This window comes from Odocoileus virginianus, chromosome 7, assembly GCF_023699985.2.
Source record: "Odocoileus virginianus isolate 20LAN1187 ecotype Illinois chromosome 7, Ovbor_1.2, whole genome shotgun sequence".
Lineage (NCBI taxonomy): Eukaryota > Metazoa > Chordata > Mammalia > Artiodactyla > Cervidae > Odocoileus > Odocoileus virginianus.
The window spans coordinates 58,670,030-58,687,718 of NC_069680.1; the positions used below are offsets into that span (position 1 = coordinate 58,670,030).

Below are 17,689 nucleotides of genomic sequence, written 5' to 3' on the forward strand. Positions count from 1 at the left end.
CAGGCCGGGGATCAACCCTGTGTCCCCTAAGCAGATTCTTATTTACTGTACCACCAGGGAAATTCCAACATTCTGTTTCAAATGAGAGAATGCATAGAAAAAAGACTCACTGCCAATGTTTTTTTATTTCAGACCAAAACCTCGTGCAGCTGAGCACAACCATGGTGCATGCAGATTCTCCTCTGAAGTGAGACTTTCCAAAGGACCAATGACTCTGTTCCTCGTGCCCTTTCAGATTTTCCTACTTCGTAGCTATGTCTCGATCTCGCCACGCAAGACCTTCCAAATTAGTCAGGAGGGAAGATCTAAACAAAAAGAAAAACAATCAGCTGAAGAAGGGATCTAAGCCAGCCAACAAAAATGTGGTGACTGTCAAGACTGTGAGCCCTGGAAAATTGAAGCAATTCGTGCAAGAAAGAGATGTTAAGAGAAAAACAGAACCCAAACTGACTGTGCCAGTCAGAAGCCTTCTGACAAGAGCTGGAGCAGCACGAATGAATTTGGATAGGACCGAGGTTCTTTTTCAGAACCCAGAGTCCTTAACTTGCAATGGGTTTACAATGGCTCTGCGAAGCACCTCTCTTAGCAGACGACTCTCCCAACCCCCAGTGGTCATAGCCAGACCCAAGAAAGTTCCACCACCTAAGAATCTAGGAAAGCAACATGAGTGTGATTATAAGGTACTTACAGACATGGGAGTAAAGCACTCAGAAAATGATTCAGTCCCAATGCAAGACCCCCCAATCCCCCCTGATATAGAGAAGCTAATTGGCATACAAAATGCATCTTTCATTAAAGACGAGAGCCAAAAGACAACCCAGTCTTGGTCCCAAGGTGTCGAGGATTCCAGAATTATTTGCTCTACTCCTAGTGACCCTGCAGCAGAGATTCTTTCTGGGTCACTGGAAGGGACATGTGGTGGAGAAGGACTATTCTCTAGAGAGACATTGAATGATATCAGTGATTCCCCTAGAATGTTTGCTCAGGACACTGTCTGTGTTCCTTTGCTCCAAAGAGCAGCCCTCAAGGTTACCTCTGAAGGAAACCCCAGCATTCAGTTAGAAGATTTGGGTTCACGAGTAGAATCTCTTAAGCTGTCTGATTCTTACCTGGATCCAATCAAAAGTGAACATGATTGCTGCCCCACCTCCAGCTTTAATAAGGTTGTACCTGCATTGGACCTTAGAAACTGTTTGTCTATTGGTGGGTCGATATATCCTACCTCATTAATAAAACTCCTCTTGGCAGGTTCAGAACAAGAAACCCTTGGTGCTAAACCAGATCATCAAGAGGTACGCAAAGCTACCCCAGATCAACAGGAAGTTCCTGATACCACCCCTGTCCTAGCACAGGCCTTGAGTGCTGTCCCACATCAATGGGAAGTTCCTGGTGCTAACCCAGTTCATGGAGAGCCTTTGGGTGAGACCCTAGACCCACCAGAGATTCTTGGTGCTATTCCAGTCCAAGGAGAGGTCTTTGGTGCTATCTTAAATCAACAAGTCCTTGGTATGGGTAGTGGTACTGCCTCAGACCCGCCTGTCTTTCTTCCTGCCCCTCTTAACCCAGTTACTACCTGTAATGCTCTCCCAGCATGGCCCGAGCTCCGGGGCACTGTTTCATCTGGGCTTGAGGTCCCGAGCACTATGCAGATTTTGCCTTCGGGCTCAGGTCACACTCCTCAACCATCATCAAACTCAGAGATAATTTTGGTACCTCCTGTAATACCTATGAACAATATAGAAAATGAGAAGAAGATTCACATAAGCTTTCTGCCAGCTCATACTCAGGGGTTCACATTAGCCCCCGAGAGAGGACTCCAGCCAGCTCCACAGGGCATCGCCCGACTCTCGCTGGTGGGTCCCAGCACATTGGAAGGAGGCAGCTCCCAGATCAGTGCCACCAGCTTGGTTGATGTCAACCCCACTGTGGCGTCTAGGCCAGTGCCACTTGCTAGTACCTCTTCTCCTTCCTACACAACTCTGCTACCTACCTTGGAAAAGAAGAAACGAAAGCGATGTGGGGTCTGCGAGCCCTGCCAGCAGAAGACCAATTGCGGTGAATGTACTTACTGTAAAAATAGAAAGAACAGCCATCAGATCTGTAAGAAGAGGAAATGTGAGGAACTGAAAAAGAAGCCATCCGTCATTGTGTCTTTGGAGGTAAGCAAATACCTAAAGGGCTGGGGACACCTGTGAAACTTGGTAGAGTGATCTGCGGAGACTATTTTTTAAAATAAATTTTTAAACATTTATTCTGTTTTGATGTGCTGGGTTTCGTTGCTGCATGCAGGGTTTTTCTAGTTGCAGTAAGCAGGGACTCTAGAGTGCACCAGTTTCAGTAGTTGTGGCACTTAGCCTTAATTGCTGCATGTGGAATGGCATCTGGAATCTTCCTGGACCAGGGATCGAACCCTTGTCACCTCCACTGCCAAGTGGATTCTCAACAACTGGACCACCAGGGAAATCCATGTAGAGATAGTTTGCTTCAGTATTACATTCTTTTGCTTTGGTAAAATGTTGCTTTAAGTTATCTATAAGAATTTGAGGACCAACCTGAAGCATGTCTTGCACACTGAGTGATACATTAGCTTATTTTTAGAATTTATCTCAGAAAGCTAGAACATAAAATTTTTCCATCATAGGTTTTGATGGAGAATAGGGAAATTGTATGAAATGTGGTTTTGGAAAGATTTCCACTGTGCCTTATTTTAGTGTGGCTTATTTTGAAAGCTACATTTTTAAAAACTAGGAGTGGAACAAAGTCACTAAATGCCTTGCATCCTGAGAAACCAGAGGAAATAAACTTTTCTTTTGAGAGAATAAAACTGTCTCTATCTTTTATCTTGAAACTTTGCCTTGGAGGTATAACAATAATAGAGTTCTCACTTCAACTTTTGGCAGATGATTTCCACTTGCTCTACATATTTCACAGGATTGTTGGGATTCAATGGTAATCAAAAATTGAAAATGGTATGTAAAGTCCAAAATGATATATACATAAAAACACTCATACTTATTATTACAGTTACAAAACTAAGGTTGTCAAAGTATTCATTGACTTAGACATTTAAAGGAATTTTATGGAACTTAGTTAATACTCAAACTTGCTTAAATTAAAATACCGGTCAACTATGGTGTTTTATGATTTTTAGATTACTCACTTGAAATTTTTTGAGTCTACTATGAATACGACTATAGTAGAATAGATTAAAATATTATGAAGTTAAATTCAGTCAACCTTTTCTATTTCATTCTAGAGATCAGACATTTAAACCCTTGTGTATCAGTGAAATTTAAGGTGTTTTGTTTTAAATATTTGTTTATTTATTATTTATTTGGCTGTGATGGGTCTTAGTTGTGGCAAGCAGGATCTTTAGCTGCAGCATGCAAATACTTAGTTGTGTCTGGTGAGATCTAGTTCTCTGACCAGGGATCAAACCCGGACCCGCTGTATTGGGAGTGAGGAGTCTTAGCCACTGGACCACCAGGGAAGTCCCACATTTAAGGTGTTTTTTTAAAATACTTTGGTATTACAAACCTTACTGCAATGAATAATCTTTATTCCTCACTTCACACATGTGGGAGCAGATCAAAATGTGGCCAGTAACTTAATAGCTTACAAACTTACCTCTAAAACACTTAGTAGCAACATTTTTGTAACAGAAAGATCTCACTGGTAAGCTCCTGATTTGCAACATTGCCAAATGACATTGTTGCCAAAGGTACTCTATCTTTAATAGGTGTGAACACATTTGCTCTTTTCTAAACTTGCTCCTCATCTGGCATTACACATTTGGTTCAGTGGTTTACCATCTACAAGGTCACCCCAAATGGAAAATTCAGTCATCTTTAATGGCCTTTCTCTCATTCTTTTAGTTATCTCTTTTCTATAAGATATGAGCACTCCTATCTCTCCATTTTCTTTGCTCCAGCTGTTGAGGCATTTATCTCTTACTGGGACAATTTCAACTTTCTCTTTATTATTGGCAAGTATTTATGGCATTTCTATTCTGGGATGAACATACCAGCCAACTGGGAAATCAGGATGTTGAACAAGTTCTCCTTAGGTGTAACTCAAGTTTTCTTTCTATAACCCTGATTTTCCTAGATTAATCCAATTAGTGCTTTTCTGTATATGGGATTCATCTCACCAAAAAAAAAATGGAAAATAATGCCTTCCAATTATAGGTGAAGCCTAGATTCCTTAGCATGGAATATGAGATCTTTAGGGTCTTGACATGACTGACCTCTTTTGTCTTGTATGATGTCAGTACTTACATTATACTTGAACTTTCAGCTGTATCCAGTGCTTCTGCTTCCCCAGGCTCACTGTGCACGGTCCTGTCTCCATGTTCATGCTCATGGGACATATTCTTCCTTTTCCCTGCCTGACAAGACCCCGCCCCTTCACTCATCCTTTCCTGTGCAACACCTGTATCTGTGCATGTTCCCCAGGTTTGCTTCCAGGGAACTTTGTTTTTCTTGCACATTCTAGCCTTGTTACAGTGATAGGTGCTAAGTAAACACTTGTTAATTGAATGAAAAGAATATATTTGTAACTCAAATAATTAGGTTTAGAAATTTAGATGGTGTGTGGTTTATTTCTGTAAACTTGATCTGGCAAGCAAGTATGGCCATGTGGTCAAGGTCTGTCAGGGCGGGAAATACTAGTATTTGTTAAGGAATGAATGAATATATTGGCTATTGCTCACACTCTCCTAAGTACCACATTCTTTTTTTTTTTTTTTTGACACCACATTCTTTATTTATAAAAATCTTAAAAAACTTTTCAGCTCAGTTCAGTCACTCAGTCATGTCCAACTCTTTGCAACCCCATGGACTGCATGGAGTCCTGGCCTCCCTGTCCATCGCAAATTCCTGGAGCTTGCTCAAACTCGTGTCCATTGAGTCAGTGATGCCATCCAACCCTCTCATCCTCTGTCATCCCCTTCTCCTCCTGCCTTCGATCTTTCCCAGAGTTTTTTCCAATGAGTCAGTTCTTTGCATCAGGTGGTCCAATATTGTAGCTTCAGCTTCAGCATCAGTCCTTCCAATGAATATTCAGGACTGATTTCCTTTAGGATGACTGGTTTGATTTCCTTGCAGTCCAAGGGATTCTCAAGAGTCTTCTCCAATAGCACAGTTCAAAAGCGTCAATTCTTTGGCACTCAGCTTTCTTCACAGTCCAACTTTCATATCCTTACATGACCACTGGAAAAACCATAGGTTTGACTATATGGGCCTTTGTCAGCAAAGTAACATCTCTGCTTTGTGATATGCTGTCTAGCTTTGTCATAGCTTTTCTTGGAAGAAAGCATCTTTTGGAGGAAGCATCTTTTAATTTCATGGTTGCAGGCACCATCTGCAGTGATTTTGGAGCCCAAGAAAAGAAAGTCTGTCATTGTTTCCATTTCCATTGTTTCCCAATCTATTGGCCATGGGACCAGATGCCATGATCTTAGTTTTTTGAATGCTGAGTTTTATGCCAAATATTTGCCAATAAAGCTGACTTTGGCAATATTTAATCACAAATCACTAACAATGCTATTTTGCTTCTACACTCAAACCTCCATCTTTCCACTCAAATGCTCTTTCCAACTACTGGCCTTTAGCAGGTCAGTAACATGAATGGCAGGATGCTTTATGTGACCCACTCAGCAAGCAGTAAGACACCAATAAAGAGAAGATGCTGCTGCTGCTGCTAAGTCGCTTCAGTCGTGTCCGACTCTGTGCGACCCCATGGACAGCAGCCTACTAGGCTCCCCCGTCCCTGGGATTCTCCAGGCAAGAACACTGGAGTGGGTTGCCATTTCCTTCTCCAATGCATGAAAATGAAAAGTGAAAGTGAAGTTGCTCAATCTTGTCCGACTCTTAGTGACCCCATGGACTGCAGCCTACAAGGCTCCTCCGTCCATGGGATCTTCCAGGCAAGAGTACTGGAGTGGGTTGCCAAAGGAACTATGAATCTGAAAATCTATGAAAAAGGTAGCTCTCACTACAGCTACCAATCACTGAAATCTCATTATATTATCTGACCAGTAGTTTCAGCTAACTTCTCAAAACAGATTTTGTACCTTTGCTTCATAAAGAAGCCGCCCATGAAAGTACAGCACTCTCTCACCTTGGAATTTAGGCTCCGGGTCCTGCTTCAGAGTCATTTATAATTGATTCACCCCTGCCTCCTCCTTCTCCCCCGACTACCTAGACACCACCAGCTCTACACTCTGGGTGGGATTTGCTAGCACCTGCAGACCGCCCAGCACCACAACCCCTGCAACCGCTGGTCCAGCTGAGGGCTGTCCACCCATCATCTTCATTTTTTTGAATGTTGAGTTTTAAGCCAGCTTTTTCACTCTCCTCTTTCACTTTCATCAAGAAGCTCTTCAGTTCTTCACTTTCTGCCATAAGGGTAGTGTCATCTGCATATCTGAGGTTATTGATATTTCCCCTGGCAATTTTGATTCCAGCTTGTGCTTCATTCAGCCGGCATTTTGCATGATGTACTCTGCATAGAAGTTAAATAAGCAGGGTGACAGTATACAGCCTTGATGTACTCCTTTCCAAATTTGGAACCAATCTATTGTTCCATGTGTGGTTCTGTTGCTTCTTGACCTGCATAAAAAACTTTTACTTTGCATAATTCAGATTTATAGAAATATGTTTATAGAAATATTACAGTACGGAGCATTTAGTTCATCTTCCAGCCAAATGATAACATTTTCTGAAACTGGAGGATGATTGCTTTACAGTGTTGTGTGGTTTCTGCTGTGCATCAACCTGAATCAGCTATAAATAAACATGTATTTCCTGCCTCTTGAGCCTCTCTACCACCCACCTGCTCTGACACCACTCTAGGACATCACAGAGAGCCCTGAGCTGAGCTCCCTGTGTTGTATAGCAGTTTCCCACTAGCTGTTTTACACATTTTATTGTATTACTTTAATTTTTAAAAAAATAATTTTTTATCAGAGTATAGTTGATTTAATATGTTGTGTTAGTTTCTGGTGTCTAGTAAAGTGAATCAGGTATACATCTATCTACTTTTTTTTAAAAACTTTTAAAAAATTTAATTAATTTTTTGGCTTGCCCCATGCAGCATGTGAGTTCTCATTTCCCCAAACATGGATCCAACCTGTGTGTTTTGCAGTGAAAGCATAGGGTCTTAACCACTGGACCACCAGGGAAGTCCTTCCATTCTTTTTTAGATTCTTTTCCCATTTAGGTCATTAGAGAATACTGAAAAGAGTTCCCTGTGCTATTTCTTTTTGTCTCCTTCATGGTGGTGGTTTAGTTGCTAAGTCATGTCCTACTCCTGTGACCCCATCAACTGTAGCCTGCCAGACTCTTCCGTCCATGGGATTCTCTAGGCGAGAATACTGGAGTGGGTTGCCATTTTGTTCTCCAGGGGATCTTCCTGACCCAGGAATCAAACCTAGGTCTCTGGCACTGCAGACAGATGATTTACCAACTGAGCTATGAGGGAAGCCCTGTCTCTTCCAGATATGTCTCCTCCATATATATAAATAGTTTTTCTGAATTAATTGAGACTAAATTTTTCATGGACATGATATTCCTTTATCCTGACATACTAGAGAATAGATTTCCTGAAAACAAGTGTGTTCTCACATATTATTATCAAAATTATGAAATTAACAATGAACCATTGTTATTATCTAACCCACAGACTTTATTTGGCCTATAAGAAAATATCCTTTTGGCCTCTGTTAATTTGTAGTAATTCCTTAGACTTATAAAACAACGTTACTGAGGCATAATTGACATATAATAAACTACACATATTCAAAGTATACAATTTGATAATTATGATGTACACACACTGTGTGACCGTTACCACAGTCAAAATCCATCACTCCCCAAAATTCCTTCGTAGTCTTTATACCCCTACCTGTACCCCTTTTCCTCAAGCAAACATCTTTCCATTGTTGTACATTTGTTTGTATTTTCCAGGGTTTGATATACATGGAATAGTATAATACAAAGGTTCTGGGGGTAGTTAGAATATTTTTTGCAATATCTTATGATATTGCTACTTTTACAAAGTGCAGATTACTTATTTTGTCCCTCACTTTGGGTTTGTCTAATGCTTCCTCATGACTTCATCTGGATTATGCATTTTTGTTTGAATACCTTCTTATAAAAGGGGCATGATGTCCTTTGCCCCACTATTTATGATCTTAATTTTTATCACTTGGTTAAAGATAGTGTCTCCATGGTATGATCAGTATTTTTCATTTTGTACTTAATAAATATCTTGCAGGGACATTGAGGCTTGTAAATAATACAGCTATCCCTCAAATTTTCACTCTTCAGTTTCAGTGTTCACTGCTGATTTTAGCCTGATAGTTGTCAAAAGCTGATTCTGTTTTCATCATTTCTTCTAAATCTCCAAGGAAGAGATTTTAAACTCTTTTAAGCTCCAAGGAAGAGATTTTTCTTCTTACTTTATTTATCTATTTATTTCAGTGTCAACCTGTAGATTTTTGTTATATTCAGTAGATTATGCTTCTTTATTATCATTACTTATTTTGATGCTCAAATTTCCCCAAATTTGGCCAGGGAGCACCTTCAACCATTGTTTGCATAATTATTTTCTGTCACAACTGTTCCAAGGTTTTCTATTTCCCATTCTGCCCCTGATGAAATGACAGGTAGCCAAGAAAACTTGGTTCTTTTTGGTAGAGAATGGTAATTAGAAACCAAGATCTTGGTGACAGAAATTATTGCTGTTACTGAAATGTCAGTGGTGTGTTCAAAAGTTAGACTATGCCTTTGTTGAATTAGTTTTGTGGAATTAATGTTTCTTTCTCTCACACACACTACCCTCACCCTTCAATGTGGTTATATTGTTCATATGAGATACAATTTTAATTAATTTATTTCTGTTCATATCTTACTTCAAAGTTTCCCTATATTAGATGATATTCACATAGCATCACTTGCTCTCTCTTGCTTCCCCCTTTCCCCAAAATATCACCTTTTTCCAGACAAAGCTGATTCTGAAGATGTATTGTGTTGTGCTAATACTGAACTCTCACACTCTGATAGACACACTCATCCAACAGTGAGTGCATGGAGATGCAGAGAAGAAAACGGGGAACACTTCTCTGAGGGAAGGTCATTCTAACAGAGCAGGGAACAGTTGTACACTCTTGTCTATGGTCTCCTTTTCCTAATATTACATTTATGAGGGTCATCAGTAGTCTTGCTTATAGTTATTCATCCCCATTGTAGTGTTGTTTTCCATTGTATGTATATATCACAATACAGAAATTCTATTGTTAACATCATGAATTAACAATATCTACTCTGTTGTTTTGTCATATGTCATATTGCCTATCCATTCTGTTGTTAATGGGCAGTAGAATGTTATAGTACAGAACCGAACAGGAGAATAAACATTGTAGTGCTACTATGGACTTTTTTATGAAAGTCTTTTGGTGAATATATGCATGCGTTCTATTACCTATATTCCTAGGAGTGGAATTGCTTTGTCATAAAATATGCATATGCTTAACTTTCATCGATACTACCAAACTGCTGTGGTTGATCCAGTTAAGACTCTTTACAGTAGTGTATGAGAGTTCCACTTGCTACCTATCCAACAGTTGGTACCTTCTCTTATTTTGTTTTAATAATTTCATTGGCTGTATAGTGGCATCACTACACTGCATTTCCTTGATGACTAATGAAATCGAGCTCTCTCTATTTATTTTTTTGTTTTGCTGTGCAGTTTGCAGGACCTTAGTTCCCTGACCCTAACCCCTACAGTGGCAACATGGAGTCTTAACCACTGGAACACCAGGAAAGTCCTACTTTTATTCACTTTTAAATTGGCTTTTTACTACTAATTCATTAGTTTATTATATTTTGTTGAAACAAATTCTTTGTTGGATAAATAATTGCATATATCTTGATCTTTTTTTTTTTTTTTTTTTGCCTTTAAGGATAACGACAGGTGGTATGAATTTATTTTGTGTATTTGTGCTCACTCAGTCATGTCCGAGTCTTAGCGACCCCATGGAATGTAACCTGCCAGGCTCCTCTGTCCATGGGATTCTCCTGGCAAAAGTACTGGAGTGGGTTGCCATTTCCTCCTCCAATCTTGATCTATTTTATGGCAATGTTTCACTTAATTGTGCTTCTTAGTTTTTGGCCACACTTCAAGACTTGCAGGATCTTAGTTCCCCAACCAGGGATCCAACCCAGGCCTGGCAGTCAAAGCCCAGAGTCTTAACCATTGGACCACAAGGGAACTCCCTGTGCTTTTTAATGAACAGAAATTCTTTTCTTTTTTTCTAAAAACTTTATGTATTTTTGCACCAGGTCTTATTTGCAGCGTGTGGGTTCTAGCTCCCTGTTGTTCAGTCGCTCAGTCATGTCCAACTTTTGCAACCCCATGGACTACAGCACACCAGGCTTCCCTGTCTTTCGCCATCTCCTGGAGCTTGCTCAAACTCATGTCCATTGAGTCGGTGACGCCATTCTCATATTCTGTCTTCTCCTTCTCCTCCTGCCTTCAAACTTTCCCAGCATCAGGGTCTTTTCTAATGACTTGGTTCTTTGCATGAAGTAGCCAAAGTATTGGAGCTTCTGTTTCAGCATCAGGCCTTCCAATGAATATTTAGGATTGATATCCATCAGGATTGACTAGTTTGATCTGCTTGCTAGTTTCCTGACCAGGGATCAAACCTGGGCCCCCTGCACTCAGAGCTTGGAGTCTTAGCCATTGTCCACCAGGCAAGTCCCAAATGAACAGAAACTCTTATTTTTAATGTAGCCCAGTTTACCTCTCTTCTTTATGGTAACTTTTTTTATTTCTTGTTTCAGAAAATTTTGTTTATTTTCTGCAAGTTCCAAGGACATAAAGTTGTTCTCTTTTGTTTTCTTCTTTAAAAGCTACTTTTTAAAAGCAATCATTCATAGCTGTATGAAGATATGGAATTGACTTTTGCATATTGTGTGAGAGGTGACTCAAGATGCGTTCTTCTTCATCTGGGTGTCTGTTAGACCAGCACCATTACTGAAATGCCTGTACTTTCCCCACTACGGCATCGACTTTGTCACAAATCGGGTGACTGATTAGTTCTGAATCATTTATAGACTCTTTTCATTGGCCTTTTTTTCTGTCTTTGTATCTAAACTTGCATCATTATTAGGCTTTACTGCTAGTCTTGCTGGCTGGTAATATGAGTCCTTCAGTATTGTTTTTTCAATATTTATTTAGGCTATTCTGTTGTTGTTCTTTCATGACTCTTTTTTCTTTTTTGGGGACTGGGCATGCTTGGCCTGTCGGATCTTAATTCCCAGATTAGAAATCCAACCCGCCCTTGGCAGTGAGAGTTCAGAGTTCTAATCACTGGACCACCTGGGAATACCCAAATTTTTTAATCCACTTGTAAATTTCCACCAAAAGCCATGCTGAAATTTTTATTGTGTTTGTGTTGAATCTATATATCAGTTTGGAGAGACTGATATTTTTTACAATATTGAATCTTCCAGTTCATGACCATAGTATATTTATGTCTTACTTTATTTCAATATTTCATAGTTTCTAATATAGAGCTATTTAATTTGTTTTATTTTTAAGCATTCAATACCAGACTTTTGATACTTTACATGCTTATTAGTGATTGAAGCCCAATTACTTTGATAACTAAGAATATTGTTAAGCAAATATATTTCATATGTTTGTTCCTCACATTAGAATTATTTTACTTATTATTGAGGGTTGGAGTGAGAGAGAAAATACATTTATAGTTTTGAAATCTTAATATCTATTAGTGCTTATATGAAATAAATATGCATTTTAAAAACAGAGTTATTTTTCTTCCAAAATATACTTAGCCCCCAAAGATATATGCCAGTTCTCAAGACATTAACTAATAATATCTGGGAGAAATAAAAGCAATTTTGATTTACTTTTTTTGATCAGAAATTGTGTTTTTGCCTCACAATGATTTATTTTAATTGTACAACAAGATGACTAGATAGTCTTCCCAGTGATATCTTTGGCCAAGAGATAAAGTGTTATTCTTCTACCTAATTTTGTTCAGTTTACTGTTCTCCATATTAAGAAATACAGATAATTAAAACCACTAACTTTGTAACTCATAGTTACCTAGGAATTTGCCCTTGGCTAGGTATTCCTTATATGTATTTGTGATTTAGCATATTGACACATATGCATTATTCTATTTATTGAATAGTGAAAGAAGTTTACAAGTAGCAGGGGTGCTTTTTAGTATCAAACCTTTATTGTTCAGTTGCTAAGTTGTGTCTGAAGCTTGTGTGACTCCATGGACTGCAGCATGCCAGGCTTCTGTGTCCTTAGCTGTCTTCCAGAGTTTGCTCAAATTCATGTCTGTTGAGTTGGTGATGTTATCTCAACTTTTGTTGCCCTCTTCTCCTCCTATCCTCAGTTTTTCCCAGTATCAGGGTCTTTTCCAATGAGTCTGCTCTTCCCATCAGGTTGCCAAAGTACTGGATCTTCAACTTCAGCATCAGTCCTTCCAGTGACTATTCAGGGTTGATGTTCTTTAGCGTTGACCGATTTGATCTTGCTGTCCAAGGGACTCTCAAGAGTCTTCTCCAGCACCACAATTTGAAAGCATTAATTCTTCTGTGCTCAGCCTTCTTTATGGTCCAGCTCTTATATCCATATGTGACTACTGGAAAAACCATAGCTTTGACTATATGAACCTTTGTTGACAAAGTAATGTCTCTGCTTTTTAATACGCTGTCTAGGTTGGTCATAACTTTTCTTCTAAGGAGCAAGCAACTTTTAATTTCACGGCTGCAGTTACCATCCACAGTGATTTTGGAGCCCAAGAAAAGAAAATCTGTCATTATTTGCCAAATCCATCTATTTGCCATGATGTGATGGGACTGGATGCTGTGATCTTCATTTTTTGAATGTTGAGTTTTAAGCCAGCTTTTCACGCTCCTCTTTCATTTTCATCAAGAGGCTCTTTAGTTCTTTGCTTTCTGCCATAAGGATGGTGTCATATGCGTATCTGAGGTTATTGATATTTCTCCTGGCAATCTTGATTCCAGCTTGTGCTTCATTCTGCCAGCATTTTGCATGATGTACTCTGCATAGAAGTTAAATAAGCAGGGTGACAATATACAACCTTGACGTACTCCTTTCCCAATTTTGTACGAGTCCATGGTTCCATGTCTGGTTCTAACCATTGCTTCTTGACCCACATACAGGTTTCTCAGGAGATAGGTAAGGTGGTCTTCTATTACCATCTCTTTAAGAATATTAAATAGTTTGTTGTGATCCACACAGTCAAAGGCTTTAGTGTAGTCAATGAAGCAGAGATAGATGTTTTTCTGGAATTCACTTGCTTTCTCTTTGATCCAGTGGATGCTGGCAATTTAATCTCTGGTTCTCTGCCTTTTCTAAATCCAGCTTGAACATCTGGAAGTTCTCAGTTCATGTACTGCTGAAACCTAGCTTGAAGGATTTTCAGCATTACCTTCCTAGCATGTGAAATGAGCACATTTGTATGGTAGTTTGAACATTCTTTGGCATTGCCTTTCTTTGGGATTGGAATGAAAAGTGATCTTTTAATTTCATGAATTGAATAATCAAATGACTAAGCACTTTGTGAATTGGTTGCCAAGGTGAAATAGTCTCAATATTTATTCCAGTTTTTTTGGTGTGGTTTTGTGTATGTGTTTGTGTGTGTGCATGGTTGTTTTTTTCTCCACACCAGGCAGCTTGTGGGATCTTAGTTCCCAGACCAGGGATTGAACCCTGGCTACCATGGTGAAAGCTCTATGTTCTAACCACTGGACTGCCTGGAAATTCCCTACTCCAGTTAATATTGATTCCCCCCCAAATATTAAAGCGTTATTATATGCTTGGTTAGATCAGTAGCTACTAGATAACACCATACATGTGCAATTTGTTACCTTGCTACCTTTAATAGAAAGTACCCCTGGAAAAATAGCAATACCTATAGAGGTTATATTTGAAAAGCTAAAAGTTAATAGTAGTATATGATACAAATTGAACAAGCAACTGTGTGCTAGCAGTCTGGTTCTGGAGATGTCTCTTTGGAATTGGTTGACATACTCGTTTAATTTTATTTTATCCATGTTAGTGGGAGTGGAGTGGGACAGGCCTCTCCTGGCCACTGCTTTTCTTACTGTTTTCAAACAGCCGGATTTCATTTTGGCATGTGTTATATATGGCATATGGAACAAATTTTTGCTACCAAGTTTTGCAATTGAGGGCAGATGTTATATGTCCTTAAATATGCCTTTAAGGAATCTCTTTGGATCACTGCTGAGTCTTCAGTAGCATACCTCACCACAGAGCTGACCATAGGAAAAAGAGCCTTTGGTGTCTAGGAACCTTGCATGTTGAGAATACGTGTATATACACATAAACTCTATCACTCTGTTGTACACCAGCAACTAACACTACATTGTATATTAAGTATATGTCAATTTAAAAAATAAAGCATGTCAACAAAACCACGCTGATCTTGACTGATTCTGATCAGTGTATGCTAATTTCTGGAATCTTGTCAATATGGTTCAAAACTTACCTTGCCATTTTGTGTAGACCATCTTATCCAGAAAAAAAAAAAAAAATGTGAAACTGACTTAACCCCTTCATCTAATATCCATATTATCCAAGTTATACTATCACTTACTAGTGAGCGTTGTAGTTTGGTACGTTTATTTTGCTATAGAGCCTGTGTCCCCAGCTCTTTCTGGTCAGCTTCTTGATTTATTTTTTTAAATTCCAGAGTAGTGTTTCAAGAGTTGATTGTTTCAAATCTTCAAAAGTCATTCTCTTTATAAAGTAGGCTGTCATTGTGATACTATAATGAATGTGGCACAAGTAAACAGGAATCACATATTTTTGCATTGTGTGTGTGTGTGCTAAGTCACTTCAGTCATGTCCAACTCTTCACAACCCCATGAATTGTAGCCTGCCAGGCTCCTCTGTCCATGGATTCTCCAGGCAAGAATACTGGAGTGGATTGCTCTGTGCTCCTCCACGGGATCTTCCTGATGCAGGGATTGAAATAGCAGGGACTGAACTAACTCTTGTATCTCCTGTATTGGCAGATGGGTTCTTTACCACTAAGTGACACCTGGGAATCAAATATTTTTGCATTAATTTCATAATAAAATAAAACACAGCTAACAAATGAATCAAATTAATCTAAGCAATTCAAATCATTACCTTGATATTGAGACTAGGTGCTCAAGTCATGATTATCCAGAAAGTCTATGCTAATCAGCATCAGCTCATGTCTGCAACAAGAGTAAGCAACAAGAGAAATCTTGTTCTTTTCTGATTTATTTATGTCCCATTAATACTGATGGAACCCAGATCTCCCACATTGCTGGCTGTTTCTTTACCGTCTGAGCCATCAGAGAAGCCCAAGAATACTGGAGTGTGTAGCCCATCCCTTCTCCAGGGGGTCTTCCTGACCCAGGAATCGAACTGGGATCTCCTGCATTGCAGGAGGATTTTTTACCAGCTTAGCTACCAAGGAAGCTTTAAAAAGAAGGGGATCGTGAGAAAGCAATGATTATAGGTGGGGTGTTTACTTCTAAAAGAGCCAAAGCCCAGGCTAGGGAAGGTGCCAGCACATAATAGGTGCTCAACAAATGTTTGTTGAATAAATGATCCAATGAATGAATGAAATCTCATAAAAAATGTAAGATTCAGCCTATGTCACATACTAGTGTCTCTTAAAAAAAAAGTGCTCTGCAAACCATCATATTCCATATGTACTTAATGTATCATCTTAGCAACTACTACTCCAACATATTTTGGGGTTTATCCTATATATGTCATTTTCAAGTACCAAAGATATTAGGATCATGGCATATCTATAATAGAAATTTAAGAAGAAAACTTGAGAAAAACATTTTTAGGAAGATAAACAGTGCTTTAAAAATATGTTTAAAAAAGCAGCTGCTTGTGTTGTTTAAAATTACAGCCATGTCCATTTGCACTTTGAGTTATATCAAGATGCGAAGTTTAGACAACTCAGAATTCTAAAGGAAAAAAGACCATGAAAAATCAAAATTACGCTTTTCTAATTGTAAATAGAGTTTCAGAAAACAATTCTAGAAGGATACACACCTACCAAACCAAATGTTGGAACCATTTACCTCTGAGGACTGGATTTTTTGGATGTGGTAGGGATGTATTAAAAAAAATATGTGGCTTTAAATTTTTGACTAAATTTTTCTAAAATGGTTTGAGTTGCTACTTAAAGAACTTATGTTTTATTTAAAAAGTAATAAAACATACTAAATCAAAGTGATGTAATTTGTATTTAGAAAGTTTAGACGAGGCAATCCAGTGGTTAGAAATAATGCTTTCACTGTGGCACGTGCAGCTTCAATCCCTGGTTCTGGGAACTAAGATTCTATAGACCATGCAGCAAGAAAGAAAGAAAAAAGAAACAAATATGAAAAGATAAACTTTAATTCTATTATCTAGAGGCAACCCCTATGAGTATATAGTATTTTTTCTACATTTGAAAAATACCATTGTTTTAAATTTTTTTCTTTTTGTTTCACTAGAAAGGAAAGATGATGCACAGTTTGAAATGTTAAAGGTATACAAATTGCTTTGTTACAATAAAGCTAAATGTGTGCACGCGCACGCGCACACACACAGAAAAAATAAATAACATTGTTAAAGTTGATTGGGGCACAATTTTTTCTCCTTTTTATTTTTGCTTGGTATATCATCAGCATTTCCCTTGTAAGTAAAAATCTGTAAAGGTTTTAAAAATATGTGTATAATATTCTTTTGGGATAATGAACGTAACCCACTACATCATTCTTCATTACTGGATGAGTTACTTTATATTTAGTGAACTTTTTTATCCATATAAATCTTGGTTCCTGTTTCAAATTGTGTTCTTGACACTGGAATCTACTAGTCCTTTATGTCAAGCTAGAAGTATTAGCATAATTGAAACTTTGGTATTTTGCTAATGATTTATGATTTATTATTGCCTAAATAGGGAAGCCTACTGGGGCTTCCCCGGTGGCTCAGATGGCAAAGAATCTGCTTGCAATGTGGGAGACCCTGAGTTGGGAAGATCCCCTGGAGAAGGAAATGGCAACCCACTCCAATATTCTTGCCTGATGAATCCCAAGGACAGAGGAGCCTGGCAAGCTAAAGTCCATGAGGTGGCAAAGAGTCTGACACAACTCAGCTACTAACATACACACACAACAGTTTCTTAAACCTTTATCATCTTTGGAAACCTGAAGTTTGTAGTACAGGTTTTTTGTTTTTGGAAAATTGGGTCAATTTCCTTCTCAAAAACTGGGAAACTCAAGTTTCTGTTACATTCTTTTTGGTAAACACATCTTCATGTCCTCTCAAAAATGGAGCTTGTGCCAACATTTCAGCATACCTCTTAACTAATGACTGGATACTAGCCAGATCAGATTAGGTACTTGGTGTATTTTTAGCTACTATGGAAAAAACCAGAATTTTAACATTTATTATTATATTAGTGCTTTAGTCCTGCTAAATTTTCCACATGTTTTTGGTTGCTAGACAAGAATTCCTAAGACTAATTTGATCCTAATTTCGATGATCCCAACACTTGTCTTTCATAAAATGTTTCAAAAATGATAAGGTTAGAACTGCAGCAGCAGTTTTTAAT

At 38.5% G+C, this 17,689-nt stretch overlaps 1 protein-coding gene across 2 annotated transcripts in view; it reads left to right on the forward strand.

The window, feature by feature from the left end:
* Positions 1-17,689, forward strand: part of TET1 (tet methylcytosine dioxygenase 1) — a 138,731-nt gene that overhangs the window by 10,708 nt on the left and 110,334 nt on the right. For both annotated transcript variants that reach the window (XM_020869895.2, XM_070470742.1), the window contains exon 2: positions 133-2,159. In XM_020869895.2, the coding sequence (XP_020725554.2) occupies positions 255-2,159 (1,905 nt within the window). In that variant the 5' untranslated portion in view covers positions 133-254. The remainder of the gene's footprint in view (positions 1-132; positions 2,160-17,689) is intronic.